Source organism: Numenius arquata, chromosome 3, assembly GCF_964106895.1.
Source record: "Numenius arquata chromosome 3, bNumArq3.hap1.1, whole genome shotgun sequence".
NCBI lineage: Eukaryota > Metazoa > Chordata > Aves > Charadriiformes > Scolopacidae > Numenius > Numenius arquata.
In genome coordinates, this window is record NC_133578.1 from 28,208,058 (window position 1) to 28,225,653 (window position 17,596).

At 42.6% G+C, this 17,596-nt stretch overlaps 1 protein-coding gene across 47 annotated transcripts in view; it reads left to right on the forward strand.

Annotated features, from left to right (window-relative positions):
* Positions 1-6,822: 6,822 nt before the first annotated feature.
* ABI2 (abl interactor 2) overlaps positions 6,823-17,596 on the forward strand; it is a 75,746-nt gene continuing 64,972 nt past the window's right edge. For all 47 annotated transcript variants that reach the window (XM_074144979.1, XM_074144998.1, XM_074144968.1 and 44 more), the window contains exon 1: positions 6,823-6,939. In XM_074144979.1, coding sequence (XP_074001080.1) covers positions 6,823-6,939 — 117 coding nt within the window. The remainder of the gene's footprint in view (positions 6,940-17,596) is intronic.

Below are 17,596 nucleotides of genomic sequence, written 5' to 3' on the forward strand. Positions count from 1 at the left end.
AGAGAGGGAAGGAAGGGAACTAACGCGTAGCTGGGCCCCATGGGTAGTGAGCACACAGAACGGGGAATGAGGCTGTTTAGAGGATGAATTGCCTTGGTGTACCTGATTCAGATAAACCTCTGTGTGAGGCCAGGGATCTGCACAGACTTGTCTGATTACTTTGAACAGCAGAGCTCAGCCTGATTTCTCCTTCAGTAATGGCTCAACCCCAGACTCTGTTAGGTGAAGGGTGACCAACCTGTGGCCTTCTAGCAATTCACCTCTGGCCCCACGCTAGGGATGTCTCCTGCAGCAATTCCATTCCCTAGTTGGGGAAGCAGTAGTTCCATAGGTAGAAACCAACATCACAAGCAGCTGTGCATACCCAGCTCAGCCACAACCCACCAGAAGCTTGTTAGCTAAGGTTGACATCTGCAAAATAGGTTAAATACCCTGCCCATTTGAATTCAGGGGTGTGAACACCTTGCTCCATGGTGTTCCCTGGAAAGCCCAGCCCTAAAGAGGCAGAGGTGGGGAAAAAATTCCTTATACTTGTATGAGACAGATCAAACTTTGTGTGCTAACACATGATAGTTGGTCATTTGGGTCCTGTCTTATATTCCAGGGTGCAGAGGTTGTGACTTTGACTAGTTTGTAGCAGGATGGGTACAGCTTAAGCTCTAACTCTTTCCTGCTAAAATAATTCAGAGATGTCTCTGCCTTTGAAATAAATGAGTCCTTTAAGCTCCCTCTCAGAGGAGACAGTGCAGGAAGGCCTGGCTGCCTTCTGCGCATAAATATTCTGTCAAACCAGATTCAGGCTGAGGTGAGTGAAGCTGCTGCAACTGACGGGGAGCCAGCAGTCTCCATCTCCTGTTAGGCAGTACAGCATCATTGAGATTTGTGCTGTTACCATACTGTCAAAAATAGCTGTAGGTGAGAGAAAGGGCTGAAATGCTCTCTTATGTTAGCCAAGCAGGAGGACAGAGCAGTTAGGAGAAGGACAGAGATGCAAACTGTGATAGTGAACAAAAGCTCTGCAAAGAGGAGCAGCCTTCACAGCCTCATGAAAGGGGATTACTTGACCAGATGCATGATAGAAGGAGGAAAGATGACTTCACAGATGTGATTTATTATCCTTCCCATGCAAGGGAGTTATGATAATTCCAGGAACAACACACATTTGTTTAGTGGCTCCTAAGAACGTGCAAGGCCATAAAAAGCTTTTTAAAGTGGTTTATGTGGTAAAAGCGTGATTACAAACAGGACAGGATTAAAAAAGCTCAGGGCAGGGGGGAGGCAAGTTCCTGGAGTTATGTGAGTACTTAAAGACCTGCACTTTAATTACATACAGGAAGAAACAACAGACCTCAGAGAATGCTTCTAACTGTTGTAGCTGCAAAGCAAGCTTGAAAATGTGGAAAAAAGCATAAATAGGCCAGTAGCATCTGCTCCAGTCTGTAGTGAACCAGAATCAATACGTTGAGAGAGAATGAATTTTCCCATGTGCTGTAGTGGAGCATTAACTCTCCTATATACCCTTTAGGGTCTATCTCCTCAGCAGCTGTATCACACCTTTCCTGGGAGGTTCCACATGAGTCAGGACAGGGTGGGAAAGGACTGGCAATTGGTCTGGGCTGGCATCTTTGAGAAGGAATCAAGGTTGGAAGGTTGGCAGGAAAGAAAAACAAATTAGAGAGGTTCTTTCCCCCCCACCCTCCCCGAAAGCTTTGTCCTTTGAACCCTTGGAGGGAAACTGATGAGCAACTATGCTTTGTGCTGGCTTCTCTTTGAGACCATTTGGTGCCTGTTTTCTTTTAAAGTCTGAAATGTTAGAAAGAGATCATTATTTTTCCTATTTAGCTTGACCTCTTCCTCCCTCAGAGAGTTTCTCCCCCTATACTGGCTCTGTCCTTCTCACGCAGTGTGTTGAAATAAAGTTCAAGAGAAAACTTGTTTTCCTAGAGAAAAAGCTTGGTATTTGGAATGAGACATGTCCTAGAACAATCTGAATCTCTGCAACACGTTCTGTCCCTCTCCGGAGGTGCTGTGAGGTATCAGGTGTCAATCATCACTGCCTCTGTCTGAGGTGGTTCTAAAATAGCAATGTTAGGGCCAGTGCTTCCATGAGATGTAAACTACCCTATGGGTCACTCCTCCTACCCTTCGTGCAGCAAGTGCTTTACCCAGGGGCAGCGTCTCATAAGCAGAGAGGTTATCTGTGGTTACAAACTTGATTACCTAGCAAATAGCTGAATGCCCAAGGAAGCAGGAGGAGAATGTGCAGCTGCGGGGTGTGTGGGTTTTTCATTCTGTTTTACAGCGAGGACTGGAGCCTGAGTGTTTAAGACGCCTTGGGATCCTGATACCATTTGTTGCAGCACTGGCCGTGTATGAGCTGCATTCTGTGCCAGGAGGCCACCCCTGGCATTCTGGGATAGCGGTGGGAGTTAAATAAACTGCCTTTTGCTTCAGGTGCTTTGGATTATGAGGCTGGCAAAGACCCACCAGCCAGCCAGAGGTGGATCCAGACACTATGTGAAGCGAGCAGGATGGCATGACTTTGCCTTTATTGAAGGAGTGAAGGTACATATTTCAGTTACAGATTATTTTCTTCAGTCCTCCAGTTTTCCTTCCCTCCCTCACCCCTCTACTAAATGTTACCTGCTGGCTAAAAGGCATGGGCCTCTGTATATGGTCTGTACACATGACTGTATGTTTGCTGTCAGAGTCCTTTGTTGTTTATCCATCTGCAAATCTGCTCAGCTCCATGTGATGCAGCAAGCACAGGGATTTTTGGCTTCTGTTTCTACCATTTACAAAATGTGGGGGAAAAAAAAAGGGAAAAATGCTCAGAAATGGGAAACCTCATAAAACTAGAGCAGAGTTACAGAAGTGAACTGAAAACCTGCAGCAGGGTCTGTCAGAGATCTGACCTGGTCATCTGTCTAAATGGGATGTTTACTGACATCCCTTGATGTGGTGATTGTGCTGTTCAGTTTTCCATATAGCAAAGAAAATGGAAGAGGTTTTTGATTGTGATTTTTTACTGTGTTGCCAAAAATACGTGGCCTTTGAGCTACCCCATTATTACTCTTCTCTAATTAAGAATTGATAATTCAGAGTGTGGTATGTGGGACACGCACACAAAGTGCCCAGCTGCAAGATTGCACATGACCAAAGGATCTGCTTGTCTGTGCAAGTTTTCGTGAGCAGGGGACTCCCTTGGGTGATTAGCCAGAGGTAAAAGCCTAACGCATGTGAGAGAACTTGGAAGAATAACGGTCTCTCTGTGCTTTTGGATCTCAACCTCCAATGTGGAGTCTCCAGCTAGATGCTTGCCTTTCTATTTTCTGGTGACTGTTTGAACAGCATGTCTAGGTGGAAAATATGTTTGCTTCCCAGTCTTGAAGATATTGATCTAAGGGAAAATCTTGCACAAAAGGATTAAAAAAAAGTTGGAAAAGTTAAAGTGTATAATGCTGTAATTAGCGCTGAGGGAGTATAAAAATTTAAAATTAGTTTAGCACATCACTTGACAGATGGGAAGTCATTTATGTAAATTTAGGGAAGTGGTAGTTGGATTCAGTTGGTCTAATTTAAACAATATTTCTAATTATTTTTGGTATGTGTACAGAGGATTACAGGATGGCCATTATTCTGACAGGAGGGCTCTTCATATTTAAATTTAAATCCACAAAAGAGTACCCTATTAAAATGTAAACATGCTGTGATAACAAGCACCTAATTATGCAGGCAGGTTAGTCCAGCTACTCTGGTGAACAGCTGTGTGCACATATTTCAGATAATGCTTTTTCTTACACCCTAAAAACCACCGGCAGGGCCACCAAGAGGTCAAGAGGTGCCTGATCCGCAGGGTGGGAGCTCCCTGTAAGAAGGCTGGTGATGCTGATTGCAGATATGAGAGCAGACAAGCTCTTGCAGGTTTCCAATGAAAGCAGGCCCTGATGGCACCCAAAAGCACACAGAGAAGATGACACAATTGACAGTTTCCCCTCCCTACACTCCGGTGCTGCTAATCCAAGTTAAAACTCCTATCAGCATCTTTGGAGAACCTTCCTCTTTATATCTTGACAGCTTTCTCCTTTTGCCAAGAGAAAGATCATGCAGGTTTACTGGGGAGCTGCCAAATGTCAGCTTGACTTCACACCTGAGAAGCAAATGAATGAAGAGAGAAGGAAAGCCTCAGCCTGCCTCCAGCATGGTGCAAACGTGAAGGAAGAGTCTTGGGAGCGTGGGTGTGAACAACCCCTGGAGCTGCAGCAGCAGCAGATGCAACGTGAGCAGAGTCCAAGCTGAAGCTACTGTGGAGGAGGGAGCGTGGGGCCCATTCCCGAAGTGTGAAGGTGTTATTCATCAGCTTGCATGCCCTAGGGTGAGGTAGAGGCCTGGCCATGGCTGAGTCTTGGCAGTGTGGGACAAGGCTTGGAGCTCCAAGCTGTACAGCAGCCCTTTACGAGTTGATTTGGTTGGCTTTTCTTTGCTGCAAAGGCTCAGATCAGTTCTCTCAAAAGGTGCATTAGCAATCAGCAGGGGGGCCGTCAACCAGGATTTATTCTTTAACTGCAGCAAAATCAGTATTTTTTGGTGTATAATTCATGGTTTATAAACTTTGGGGCTAGAGGGCACCAAGAGCAAGGCTGCATGACACTTCAGTCCTTGGTCGTTTTAGGGCACGGAGTGCCAGTCTCTGCTGTGGAGAGCTGCAGGCAGTCTGACACCACACTAGCACAGCCCTGTGCTGGAGCGTGGCTGCTGGTTGACAGCAGTCACCCCTCTTCTGCCTCCCCACTGCCCTGTGGGGGGGTCTCTAGCAGGGTCTTTTGTGATTCTTAAGCCTTTTTGTGAGATTAAGGCTACCACAGCTGTAAAATATGATTACCCTTGGCACTTCCGCTGCCTGTAGAGAAATTAAAACACACAATCACGTAGTTGGAAGTTGTGAATTTTAGCCCACATTTAAAAATGGGAGAAAAATGCTTTGCTCATGAGGGCTTTTAAAGCAGTATAATGAACACTCTGCCTGACTCATCCTTCACATGGGAGAACTAAGCAAGCTAAGAGGAAATGTCTCCAGGCAGACAGCCCCCAGGGCAGGAATTTCTATCTCTTTTTTCTTTTAAGGAAAGAAACTTAAAAAGACTGGCCCAGAAACTACATGTTTGTTGCCTGACACCACCAGGTGTTTGCAATCTGTTTGTAATTCTAGAAGTCACCTGGAGGCCAGGCATATCTAGCTGGATGCTGTTGCAACAGCTTTCAAGGCATGAGAACAACTGTTCCCACAGTACCAGGCTGGTGTACAAGGACCGCAGCACTGGATCTTCTCTAGCTGGTGACTACCACAGAAGTGTCTGTAACCTGAAGGCTGGGAAAACATCAGGCTGCAGAGTCAGAGTATGTATGGGATGTCAAATAACCCAGGGCTGCGCTACAGAAGCAGCAGCAGCTCTGTGGAGCCCCATGGGAACATGAGGGAAGTAATCACAGCTGCAATTGATTTCAAAGAGACGAATGAGCTCCCCTAGAGAAAGCTGGGACACTTCTGCTGAGGGCTGGTCACATTTTTTGGGTTTTGGTTTTGTGGGGCTTTTCTGGGGGGAGAAATGCTACTTTTAAGTTCAGGTGAAGGAATCCAGTGGGAAAGCCTTCCACATTCCTCTAAGGGTGGGAATTTTCATCACAATTGTAGAGATACTGAAGGACTTGCCCAGGACATAAAGGAAGTCAATGTTAAAGCCAGGAACTGACCAAACAGAGCTTTTAACTCATGGCTAGTGTGCTTCAGCCATGAGGCTGTCCTTCCTCTGTTTCTGTTGACCCTTCATTATACTCTTTTCTCTGTTAAAAGTTGAAAAGCTGACTACTTGGTGGCTGAGAATTTACCCTTCCTCTCGCCCCTGTACAATAGCATCTTTTCAGACTGAATTCACACAAAAGAAACATTTTGTTCTTCCTCTGCTGATCAGAAGAGCTGAGCAGCAGCTACATTAAAAGCATGAGCGTCTGACCCTAGATCCCATTGTATTCAAAGACAAAGCTTCCAGTGGTATCAGTAGATGTGGTGTTAGACCTATGGCTCTGGGAAGGGTGCTGCTAGCAAGCTGCTATTGAGTAAATTAATGTAAAATGATAAAAAAAAAAAAAAAAAGCCAAGGCTTCCTAAAATGAAAACACACATCATTATTTGGTGTTGGCCCTTTGAACTAACACTGGGCAGCGGCGGCGGGTGCCAGCTCTGGTGCCGGGGGACACCCTGAGGGCAATCGGTCGGTGAGACACTCGCTGCCGCCACCGGGGCAAGAGTGTGAGGGCTGGGCCCCTACCTGCGAACAGCCATTTAAAAAACCCTAAAAGAAGATAATGCAGAAATCGCTCGGTCCAGCGGCTTTTCTAACGAGATGCTCACGGTGAAAGAGGCGGGAACATCCTAGGCCCCCTCCCCTCATCTCGTCTCCGGCCGGGAGGGGGGCCAGGCCCTGCCCGGCCCGTCCGTGTCCCTCTTCCCAGAGACCGCCCGCCGCGCTCCGCCGGACCGGAAGTGGGCACCCGAGGGGGGGGCGTGAGGGGGGCGTGGGGGCGTGCGCATGCGCAGGAGGAGTTGCCCGGCCGCGCCCCGCCCCCGCCGCGGTGGGGGTCTGGCGCGCGCTCCCTGCCCGCGGCGCGAGGCCGGGCCCGGGCGGCGGGTAGCGCCGTGGGGGTGGGGGGTGGGTGGGTGGCAGCGCGAGCGCGCGCGCGGAGGGGGCAAGGGGCGGAGGTGGGGGGGCGAAGAGGAGGAGGGACGGACAGACGGACGGACGGACGGGGTGAGAGGATGTGAAGATGGCGGAGCTGCAGATGCTGCTGGAGGAGGAGATCCCGGGGGGGCGCCGGGCCCTGTTCGACAGCTACACGAACCTTGAGCGGGTGGCCGAGTACTGCGAGACCAACTATATCCAGGTGCGGGGGGGTGGGGTGGGCGGGGCGCGCGCAGCCTAACGGTCGCCGTCCCCGCCTAACGGTCGCCGTCCCCGCCTAACGGTCGGCGGCCCCGGCGGCGCGGTGCTGAGGCGGCGGGTGGTGGGCATGGGGCAGCCCCGGCTGGGCAGGGTCGTGTGTGTCCTCCCCCGCCGTTTGCTGTGGGGCTGCCTCCGCTGCACGGTCGCGGGGTCGTGCTACCCCCGTCCCCTTGGCGATGGGGGGGGGTGACAGGCGCGTGGCACCGGCTGCTGCAGCCCGGGGAGGAGGAAAGCTGGTTCACCTCCAGCATGAACTACCCCGGCGTGACGAGGCGTTTAAATATTTAATTGATTTCTAAATTAAATTCCTTCCACTTTGTGAGCGTGTTGAATATTTATTTCGTATTGTGTCTCTGTCGCTCCTTTTCGTTCCTTTCTCACCTTCCTCTCCCCTTTGCTGACTGCACTGAGATGATGTGATAAACCGAGGAGATACCTGACTCCTGTAATTACAGTATTTGTGCATGTTAATTTAGAGCACATGACATATGTTTCAATTGGGATATGCCTATCGGTTTATATTTCCCTTCCCAAGTAGGGCTGCGGTATTCGATAGGATGGGCAGCTACCAAGTGGTAGGTGCAGGATGAAAGCGTGATGTAGTGGAGGTGATACAAAATTAGGGAGAAAGAGATCAAGTGCAAGTTACTGCTGCAGCGTGTGATTTTTATGGTGACCACTCTGAAGCCAGATTGATGTTAGGACATTGGATTTTTTCTTTCTTTCTACTGGGAAGAGAGGCAAAATGTACTCAGTTTACTTTGATGGTGATTGTAGGGCCAAATGAAAGAGTTACCCCCCCCCCCCCCCCCCCAAACAAACAAACAAAAAGAAACATTACTTGTGGGTCAGTCCTAAGAAGGGTCTGAGTGTGTAGGAATGGAAGGAGGGGGTCGTGGGTTTGTGCTGTTAGTGTTGAGAGAAGTACCAAGGGTCCCAGTTTTATTTTTGCTGTCAGTCGCTTAAGTGGAGAGCGTGTTTCCAGATGGCAAGTAGGGATGAGATCTGTAGTGAGATTATTCTATCAGTGAAAATGGGAGAAAATATTTAACTAGTGACAGAGAGTACTTAAAATGTAAAAATGCTCTGTTCCTTTTGAATTGTTGAATGACCAGCTGCCCTTCAGAGAGAAGACTTGGCATATTTTGGGTCATTTACAAAACATGTCAATTACAGTGAAATTATATAGATGGTTTTTATTATGTAATAACTTTTCCTATGTTGAATTAGTAGGACTTGTGTTCTTTAAGAGAAATAGATTGAAATATTTTCTTACAGTTGTAACCTGACATACATATATTTAAATGTATGCTTTTTTGGAAACAGAGAAATTGATTTTTCTGGAACAAGGGAGAGGAGTCTTGGAATGTAGAACTGGATAGGAAGAAGTGGATGTAATTTGTTTTTTTTTTTGTTCATTCTCTGACCTTTTTTTTTGTTCGTCTTATAAACCGAGGTTTATAAAATCTGTATTGAACAGCTCCACTTTTATTATTTTAATAAAAACTATGGAGGGGAACTCCATGCTGTTTTGTACAGATAGAGAATGAGAAAAGATGGTTATTGCCCCAGACAGCATACAGTCCGTAAGGACAGCCTAAGATAATAGGACATGGAGACAGACAGATGGTGAGTGAAGGAAAAGAATGAAGCACTCTTGGTCAGCCTGATGGATTCTGGCCACCACACAGCAATACCCTGACTGTTGGCAATTTATCCAAGCATCGTGACAACAGAGAGCTTTAATGGGGAGGTGAGAACGAAAGAATGAAATTGTGTTGTGAGTGTTGACGGTCATGTGAAGTGTGGGTCACAGCATGAACATCTTTAAATTTTAAACAAGTGGGGAATGGACGATATCAGCCAAGTGATAGACTCTGGCCTTTGGAATTGGCCGAGAGACCACAGAGTAGGATTATTGTAGAGAAGAGGTCCATTGTGAAGGGATTCTGGATTTAGTGATGTGGGTGCCCTACTAACAAATCTGTAAGCGAACCCACCCCACCTTCACTGTACCAGAGCTACATAAACTGTATACAAACTGTTTTTTTCTTTTCTGCAAGAGTGGGAATGGGCAAATGGATGTAACTATTGGTGAGTTGGATATTGGTGGTTTTTCTTCTAATAATAATTTTTCCAAAGCTATTATGTGCAATTAAGTCCAAATTATATTAAAAACCAGTAACTGTGGATTTTGTGGCAAAGATGGGCTTGTGATAGCTCAGAAGCGTGCAGAAGAGTAATCATGCAGAAAGTCATGTAGTGAAGATGGACTAATTCTATTGTAATCCTTTAGTGTTTCATTGTTGACAAAAGGTTTTGGCATTGATATTCTTGAGACCTCCTACAGGAGGCTCAGAACGTGTCTGAGGTCTGAACTTGATCTGCAGGATGATAGGCAGTGTGGTGATGGGGACATTGAAGGCATTACATTGGCTTGTATTTGCCAGTAGACAAGTCACTCCTCTTTTTGTGCCAGTTGGTGCTTTGAGGTCTTATTGTCAAATACAAAAATTGTTGCAAAAGTCAGTGGAGGTGTAGCTCAGTTTAATGGAGAATTTGAAGTTCAGTGCTAAGGTGAATGAGTTTTTTCTGTCCTCCCATTAGCAACATCATAGCAGCTTCAAAATAATTGAACATGTAATCTCTTACATGTGGAAATTGCTAGTTCATAATAGAGTAGTAGAGTTGTGGCAATTGCAACTCATTTGACTTATGCTTATGAAATGAAAAATCCTTTTTTTTTTTTTAAATTTTGGCAGTGTTTGTCCAAATTATGATTGATACTTGGTGAGCTCAATTACTTTAGCAGCAGGGAATGTTACATAAATTGTTACCTTCCCTTGAGTCTGTGATACAGTAGTATATCAGCAAATTAGCTTAAAATTTGTGGAAAATAGAAAATGCAGCAAATATTTAATAAATGCACCTACAGCATTGAAAGACAAAAAGCTACTGTTTGGTCAAAATTTTTTTTTTTGTTCATTGTTCTTCACCAGTCGTTGTTTTAAATTTTCCCACTGGGTAAGTTGGTCTCCCAGCCTTCCAGCCAATCAATTACCTAGTAAGATGATGTATTTTTCAAGAGACACTACTCTGTTAAATAGGAAAATAAATTGATAGAAGAAAAACTTAAAGTATAATTTCAACTTGCATACTACAGCAATTAGTTTAATAAATTTTCTGTGATTATGATTCTGCTTTAATAATAATAATTCAGTTTTAAGCATAAATGGATAAATTGCTCTTTTTAATCTGCTTGTTACTACATAAATCAAATAACTTTTCTTACTAAAAAGGTCTTATTCTTCTAATAACTTGGAGAAATTATACATATTATTTCTACATCATACTTCTTAAAGAGAAGGGGAAGATACACATATTTATTTAGGAAAATGTTTTTGTGGTATCTGCCACAATGTCAATCACAGGTTAAATTTTATACTGCCTGTTCAACTCTGTACTCGTGCTGTGTCCTCTGTAACCAAGTTCAGGCTCAACTTTTCAACAGAGTAATTCTATAAAATTTGATTATCTGATGTACTTGATACTATTAAAAACATATTTGAAGTCTGCATTGATTTATTTCATAAAAAGCAGAGAATAGTTATACTGGACAATATGCCATGTTTGCAAAATTTTCACAGTCCTGCAATATTTTTGTTCAGGAGTATCCTAAAGAAAAATTCTACTTATGATGGTTTAAGTAACAAGACCCAGAAATTATTCAATTTGCACGTCTTGTTACTGGTATACTGACATAAATTCCAACACTATCTTGGCATGTCCAGTTTCTTTGAGCTTGTCCTATATAAGTTTATTCTGGAATAATCTTTTGTTTGTTACTCATGATCATCGCTCTTTTAAAAAATCAGCTTTTCATTTTGTGCAATGCATGGAGCTTTCTAGAGTAACTGAATGCTTGTGTCTGTTAGCTCTTTGTTGAAAGAGTCAGAAAAAATTACCAGATGGAGCCATTTCAGCCAGTAAGTATCTCTCAGGAACAGATCTGGTGTGAGGGGAAGTCCCACCACCAAAGTTAGCATGAATTGAGTGAAAAATCAAGCCTCTCTGCCCTGCTCAGTTTTCAGAAGGTGCGTAGGATTTCTGTGTGCTGCATTGTCCAGATGCTTCTAAAAGGCTCTATATCTCTTAGCTTTCCAAGATTATTATGCTTTGCTTGTCAGCTCTAGAGACTGAAAAGGAAGGGTGAGCCTCTGATTTTCCTCTCTCCATAGTCTTCAGGTTGCCATGACTGTTGCATTTTATATACAGAAACAGCCTGCAGGGGATTTTTACTCCTGTTCTTAATATTCCCTCCTCCTGGTTATTAGAAGTACCTGCTTTCAGCTCCTGCAGATAGCTTTATTTAAATAGACATAAAGGTGAAAACTACTTGTTTCTCAGTAATTTTACTACAGTCCATAGATCCATGAGTTTCATAGTTGTTTTCCACATACCTGTTAATTTTAATTAGACCTTCTAAGCAAAACCAAGTAGCTGTAGATTTGGAAGCATCTTCCAGTAGGTTAAACAAGAGAATAAGGCATCTATTAGCATACTAGTTTTAAATTACAGAAATGGTGGTCCTTTACAAATAGTAACTTAGTGGTTACAGCATCAGTAATGTAGTGTGAAATTTCTGCGGAGTTGCTTGTATTGACTGGTACCAGTACATAACTTGTGTAAGTATATAGACAAATGCAGATATTATGGTTTATGAACAAGTTCAAGGAAGATCTCTATTCTCTTCACTGAAGATAAGATGTATATCACCTTTACAAGGGCAATTGAGTTAGATTTGTAAAATTTATTTAGCTATCAGAAGATCAGACTATCAGAGGAAAGTTGTTTTCAACCTTTCTGTTCCTTAAACTTGTTTCTTTTATAATCCAGCTTTGATGAAGAGATGATGAAGTTTAGCATTGATGGAATGCTTGTTCTGCAGGCATGAAAGTAGATATTGATTAGCTCCAGTGAACATTAGTCCACAACTTCAGGAAGATGCTGACAAGTTGAAACTCTTTAAAAATACTAGGAAATTAGTGAAACAGCAATAATGGGTATATGGACAATATGATACAGTATCTTACTCCTAAGTATAATGAATGAATACCAGGCTATGGTAGGACTTCATAGAAACTGTATGATTTTAAAATTGAAGTAGTATGCTGTGTTGGGTTAACCTTGACTGTCTGCCAGGTGCCTGCCAACCAACTCTCTCACTCTCGGCCCTCAGCAGAACAGCAGGAGAAAGTAAGAAAAAAAAAACCTCACAATGAGATTAAGGACAGGGAGATCACTCACCAAGTACTGTCATGGGCAAAACAGACTTGACTTGGGGAATACAAATTTATTGCCCCTTAAAAATAGAGTAGGATAGTGAGAAACAAACCCCAAACTAAACCCACCTTCCCCCCACCCCTCCCTTCTTCCCAGGCTCAACTTCACTCCTTCATTCCCAGCTTTTTTGGCTTCCTCCTCCAGAGTGATGCAGGGGACAGGGAGTGGGGACTAATGTCAGTTCATAACACTTTGTCTCTGCCGCTCTCCTCCTCATGCTCTTCCCATGCTCCAATGTGGGGTCCCCCCCATGGGATACAGTCCTTCACAAAGTGCTCCAACACAGGCCCTTCCTGTGGGCTGCAGTCCTGCAGGAACAAAGTGCTCCAGTGTGGGTCTTCCGCAGGCCATAGTTACTGCTGGAAAACCAGCCCCTGCATGGACTCCTCTCCATAGACCACATCTCCTGTCACGATCCTGCTCCAATGTTGGCTCTCCACAGACTGTAGCATCTTTCAGAGCATATCCATCTGTTGCAACATGAGATCCTCCATGGGCTGCAGTGTCAATGTCTGCTCCACCATGGTCCTCCATCAGATGCAGGAGGGAAACCTGTGTCACCATAGTCTTCTCCATCGGCTGCAGGGGAATCTCTGCTCCAGTGCCTGGAAACACCTCCTCCCCCTCTTCCTTCTCTGACCTTGGTGTCTGCAGGGTTGTTTTACTCCAAGTTTTCTCACTCCTCTCTCTCACAGCTGCTTTGCAGTGGTGTTTACTCTTTCTGAAATATGTTATCACAGAGGCACCATCAGCATTGCTGACCGGCTTAGCTTTGGCCAGTGGTGGGTCTGTTTTGGAGCTGGCTTATACTGGCTCTGTCTGACATGGGCACAGCTCCTGATCGCTTCTCACAGAGGACACCCCTGCAGCCACCCTGCTACCAAAACCTTGCCACATAAACCCCATACATATGCCTGAGGGGATATTTCTTCAGTACACTCTGTTAACATTTACTTGTGTTTATCCTCATCGCTAAATCCCAACAATTAAGGGTAGACTAAGCTTAGCGATTAATAAGACTGTATATGGCCACTGTTTTCTTGATTTCAAGAAGTGATGCTTTCTGCAAATTTTAAGTAGCTGGCTAAGTAAGTGAAAATCTTACTACTTTCTTCTGTGTCTCCCCTCTGGTGCTCTCTCATGTTCAGCCTGCAAGTTGTTTCACAGTCCTCTTTTCTCCATGCGCCATTAAGGTGGAAGGTGGAAGTAACTGGATGGTGGACTCTGATGCTACTATAAAGGAACCAGTAATAATACTGAGGATCTCTTTGGGTTCTCTACTTTTTCTTTTCCTCCTTCCTTTTTACGTACTGTATCTCCAAGCGCCTAAGCTCTAAGGACATGGTAATTTAAAAGAAGGTTAGCAGATACTGTTGCTTGAAGAAGAGAGTTAGATAGCCTCCCTTGCATTATCAGGATATATAAAAAGAAAAATATTCTGAAGTGACACCAAATGTTTTCAATATTTATGACAAAATTAGAAAGCAGTACTTAAAGCATGTTGTTTATGAGTCATTCATTCTAATTTTCTGAAATAAAATTCCATGGTAGTAGTTCAGTCACAATATATACCTGTCGGAGTTCTAACTATATTAAATGGTTGCACAAATTGTTATTGCAGGTCTCTCTAAACTCAAGGTTTACAGTGAGCTGTTAGGTTAGTAAGTTTAGTGAGGATAATCTAGTGAGGAAACATTTTGTCTGTTTCCTTTTAGGTGAGTTGATGTAGCTAACAAAGTTGGTGAAGTATTTATCACTTAACCAATCTACTTTTCCTTTGCATTAATGGTGCTGTGTTTTGCCAGGAAAGCAAGTTTAGTGCATTTAATAGTGTCACAAGTTCAACCTGGAGTTCAGGGAGAGTAAGATTGATTCTCTATTGAGTGGATGTGGAAATAGCACAAGCCATTTTATTAGTGATAATGGGAGTTGCTGGTGGTAATACTGTATGTATAGGTGGAAAAAGAAAATTTGTAAATACACAAGTTGCTAACGTAAATGAACTGTGAAACCCTAAATGTTAGTTACAAGTGGCATTCTAGTTGTTCCCTTCCATAGTTTGTTTTCAGATTGTAGTTATTAAATAGTATTGATCAAGAATTATAATTCAGAGTAGCAAGCTTCTGCATCCTACAGTTAATAAGCTCTCTAAAATTTATTGTTTGTTGCTCCTGTTTTACTTGCGTTTGCAGTCATTAATCTTTGTGGTTTAGTGCTGTAGGTTTTAAGGCAGGAAGTGGTGCACCACCATGGTGCACCATGTAAGACGAGCTTTTCCAGTCACTGCTTTAAGCAAGTGAAATCTTACTTTGTTATGTTCAGCAGAATATTTTATTGAAGAAAACATTGATTTAAGTACCAAGTTTTTCTAGCAAATTTTCAGTAGACTCTGTGTCTAGCTGGCCCATTTTTCTTGGGTTTTGTTTTCAAATACTGTATTTCCACACATAATTGTGCACCTGAAATTAAACTCTTCGTTAGTAATCTTAAGTTCTGTAAATTTTGTTGAATACCCATACCTGGAACTTTAGTCATTGGACTACTGGTGCTTTAAGAAGCAAAACTGCATGTCAGTAGATGAAGCATGTCATCACAGCACACTGAATTTAGGTGAATTTCCTCTTTTCAGGGTTCTCATAGGTTAGGTTGGCAATTTTTTCTTGAGGTGAATGAACTAATATGTTCTTGCAAATGAGTTGTGCCTATTTCAGTGAGAAATCTTAATTTTCTGGTTCCCAGGTGCAATGAACAAGTTGCTCTGTCAAATTTATAGTGATACGCTCTGAACTATGGACTCTATATATGCTATTCACTTTTCCTGTAGCTTATTTCCCAGTAGATGTCATTGTAATGTGTATCCTTAGTAGTCTTCCAGTTTGAAATATAAGTGCTTCTTTTATTATTACTGGCTTAGTGTTACTTTAGTGAAGTTGATTTTATAATGCTCAACGAATTGCAGGATGAGGAACAAATATTACTTGGTTTGGGGTTTTGGTAGCCTGTATGTGTTGGTTATACACATAGCCAAAGGTAGTTTTGTGCTAAACTTGTATATTTAGTATTTTTTCTTAAAGTTAAAAGCTTTTCTAGGTAAATGTCAATGTTTTTATTAGGATATTTTGTAATTTTGTTGTGAATTTACTACTTCAATATATATGAACTCTTGTCAAAATTCTTGGGAATAACTTTGGGGTCTTTTGTCTATTTTTGAGCTGGCTGCTGTTTTGTCAAAGTTGATTTATGCTATAGATCACATCAGGTTTTTAAAACTATACTCTTAGAAGATCAGATCATGGCTATTAAATTGCTATTTCAGCTGATACTAGAGCAGATTTTAGGAAAGCCTGAGATGTTTTTATTTGAAGATGCTTATTTCAACCTGCATGCTGTCATTATCAAAATGATTTTAATTCTTTTCAGTTTTCAAACTGATGTTTCAACAAACAGATAAACTTCAGAACTGTTTCTTATATTTTGAAATACTGTTCTTTTATGTTTGTATAACTATGTGTCATGAATTCTGTTGGAAATAAATGATAAAACAAGCTGATGACCCTGATTTTCAACATTTTGTGGGAAACATTTTATGGAAAAAATATTGGGAGGTTGATAAAACTCGTTAGAAACCAGATATTAATTTCTGTTATTCTTTTTGGTTAACCTTTTCGGTAAAGGATGAGGATAAACCTTACAAGAATTTATGTGAGGTTTTGATTTTTAGTGTTAATATGAACAGGTTCACTGGGTTCAAGGAAGGAGAAGAAAGTGGTTTAAATTTGGATTTTAGAGTTGAAGGAAATTTTTCTGTCATAGCCATGTAGAAAAAAATAGGAAGTTTTGCTTTCGAGTGGCTTATGAGAGTAAGGTTTGAAAAACTATTTACTTGAGTGTCAGTGTTAAATACAAAGTTTCACTGGTGGGATTGAGGGTTTCAGAAGACTGCCCCTGTCTTTCCAGCAATGGAGGTCAGAGAGCAATTTTGTCTTTGTCCAGTGCGCTACCAGCTGGGTGGCTCTGACAGCATCTCTGAATTTTGTGCTGGATGCAGGAATACTAAGAGGCACTCAGACTGAGATTTATGAGGGCCTGCCCTAACAGGCTTGTCCAGTGTTCAAGCGTTGAGATTGAATGGGCTGCCTGCTGGACTGTCCTGAAAAGGTCTGGTTTTGTAGATTTGAAAACTTACATTTAAAATTGCTGACTGCATAAATTCTTCCTGTTACCCACCAAGAAACCTTTGGAATGTAAGGTGGCTACAAATTAAAGCAGTGCCTGTCAAAAGCTGCAAATATTAGGCTTTGCTGCTCTTCAGGGGCAAGATTGCTGAGCTGATCTAACATCTTTCTGCTTGTAGTTCCACCTATATTCTTGTCCTGGGTCTCGCCCTTATCTCACCATTTATGAGCCAGTACAGTTAGCTAAACCAACAGAAAACTAACTAGGACAAGAAAAGCATTGTGTTTTTGCTCAGTGATGGTGGGAGTGTGAAAAGAGGGTGGAGGGGGGGGATGAAGTAGTGAAGGAGTGGGACCATCCCTGCTGAGGGCAGTTACATTGACTATTGTAAGATAAGAGAGAAGTTCTTCAAGATACCAGGCATCAAACTTGGTTATTTCAAGTTTTTCGGTAGCAGTAACACTGCTCTTCGGAAGGTTAGTAGTAAAAGTCAGGTGTTGTTTCTGCCCACCCCTCCCCCCCAGTGAAAACTGTGAGCTGTAGGGGCTGACACTTGTTAAACATGAAAGGGTCATAACAGATAACCTTCTGTAATATGTGCCTTTTGAAAGCGGAATTAGTGTTTGTCTTCTTGTATAGTCTGTCTCATAGAACAATCTAAGTCTGTTCTTGGTACTGCTGTTCTTAGCAGACAGGGGTATATAAACATAGCTGAAATAGTATTTCTTTAGTCTGATATCTTTTTAAAGAGAAAATTTTAGTCTGTTTAACAAACAAAATATACAAAGCCATTTATTACTGAGTCATCTAGAATGAATTCAAAGCACACTAATTTGTCTTGATTTGCATTAATAATAATGATTAAATAGTATGTGTTTACTGAATATACAGTGCAAATTCAAAATTATTTTGAAGAGTGTCCTTTTGAACTGTAAGTTTGAGAGGTGTTGGATATCGCAAAGTTTGTAATTCACTCTAATTTTTTAACTGGGTGGTAAGTTTGTAAGTTGGCATGAGAAGAGAGCTTGTCTGTAGCTTTATAAGTGAGGCTGAATGTCTGCTGCAGTGTGCAAAAGTTT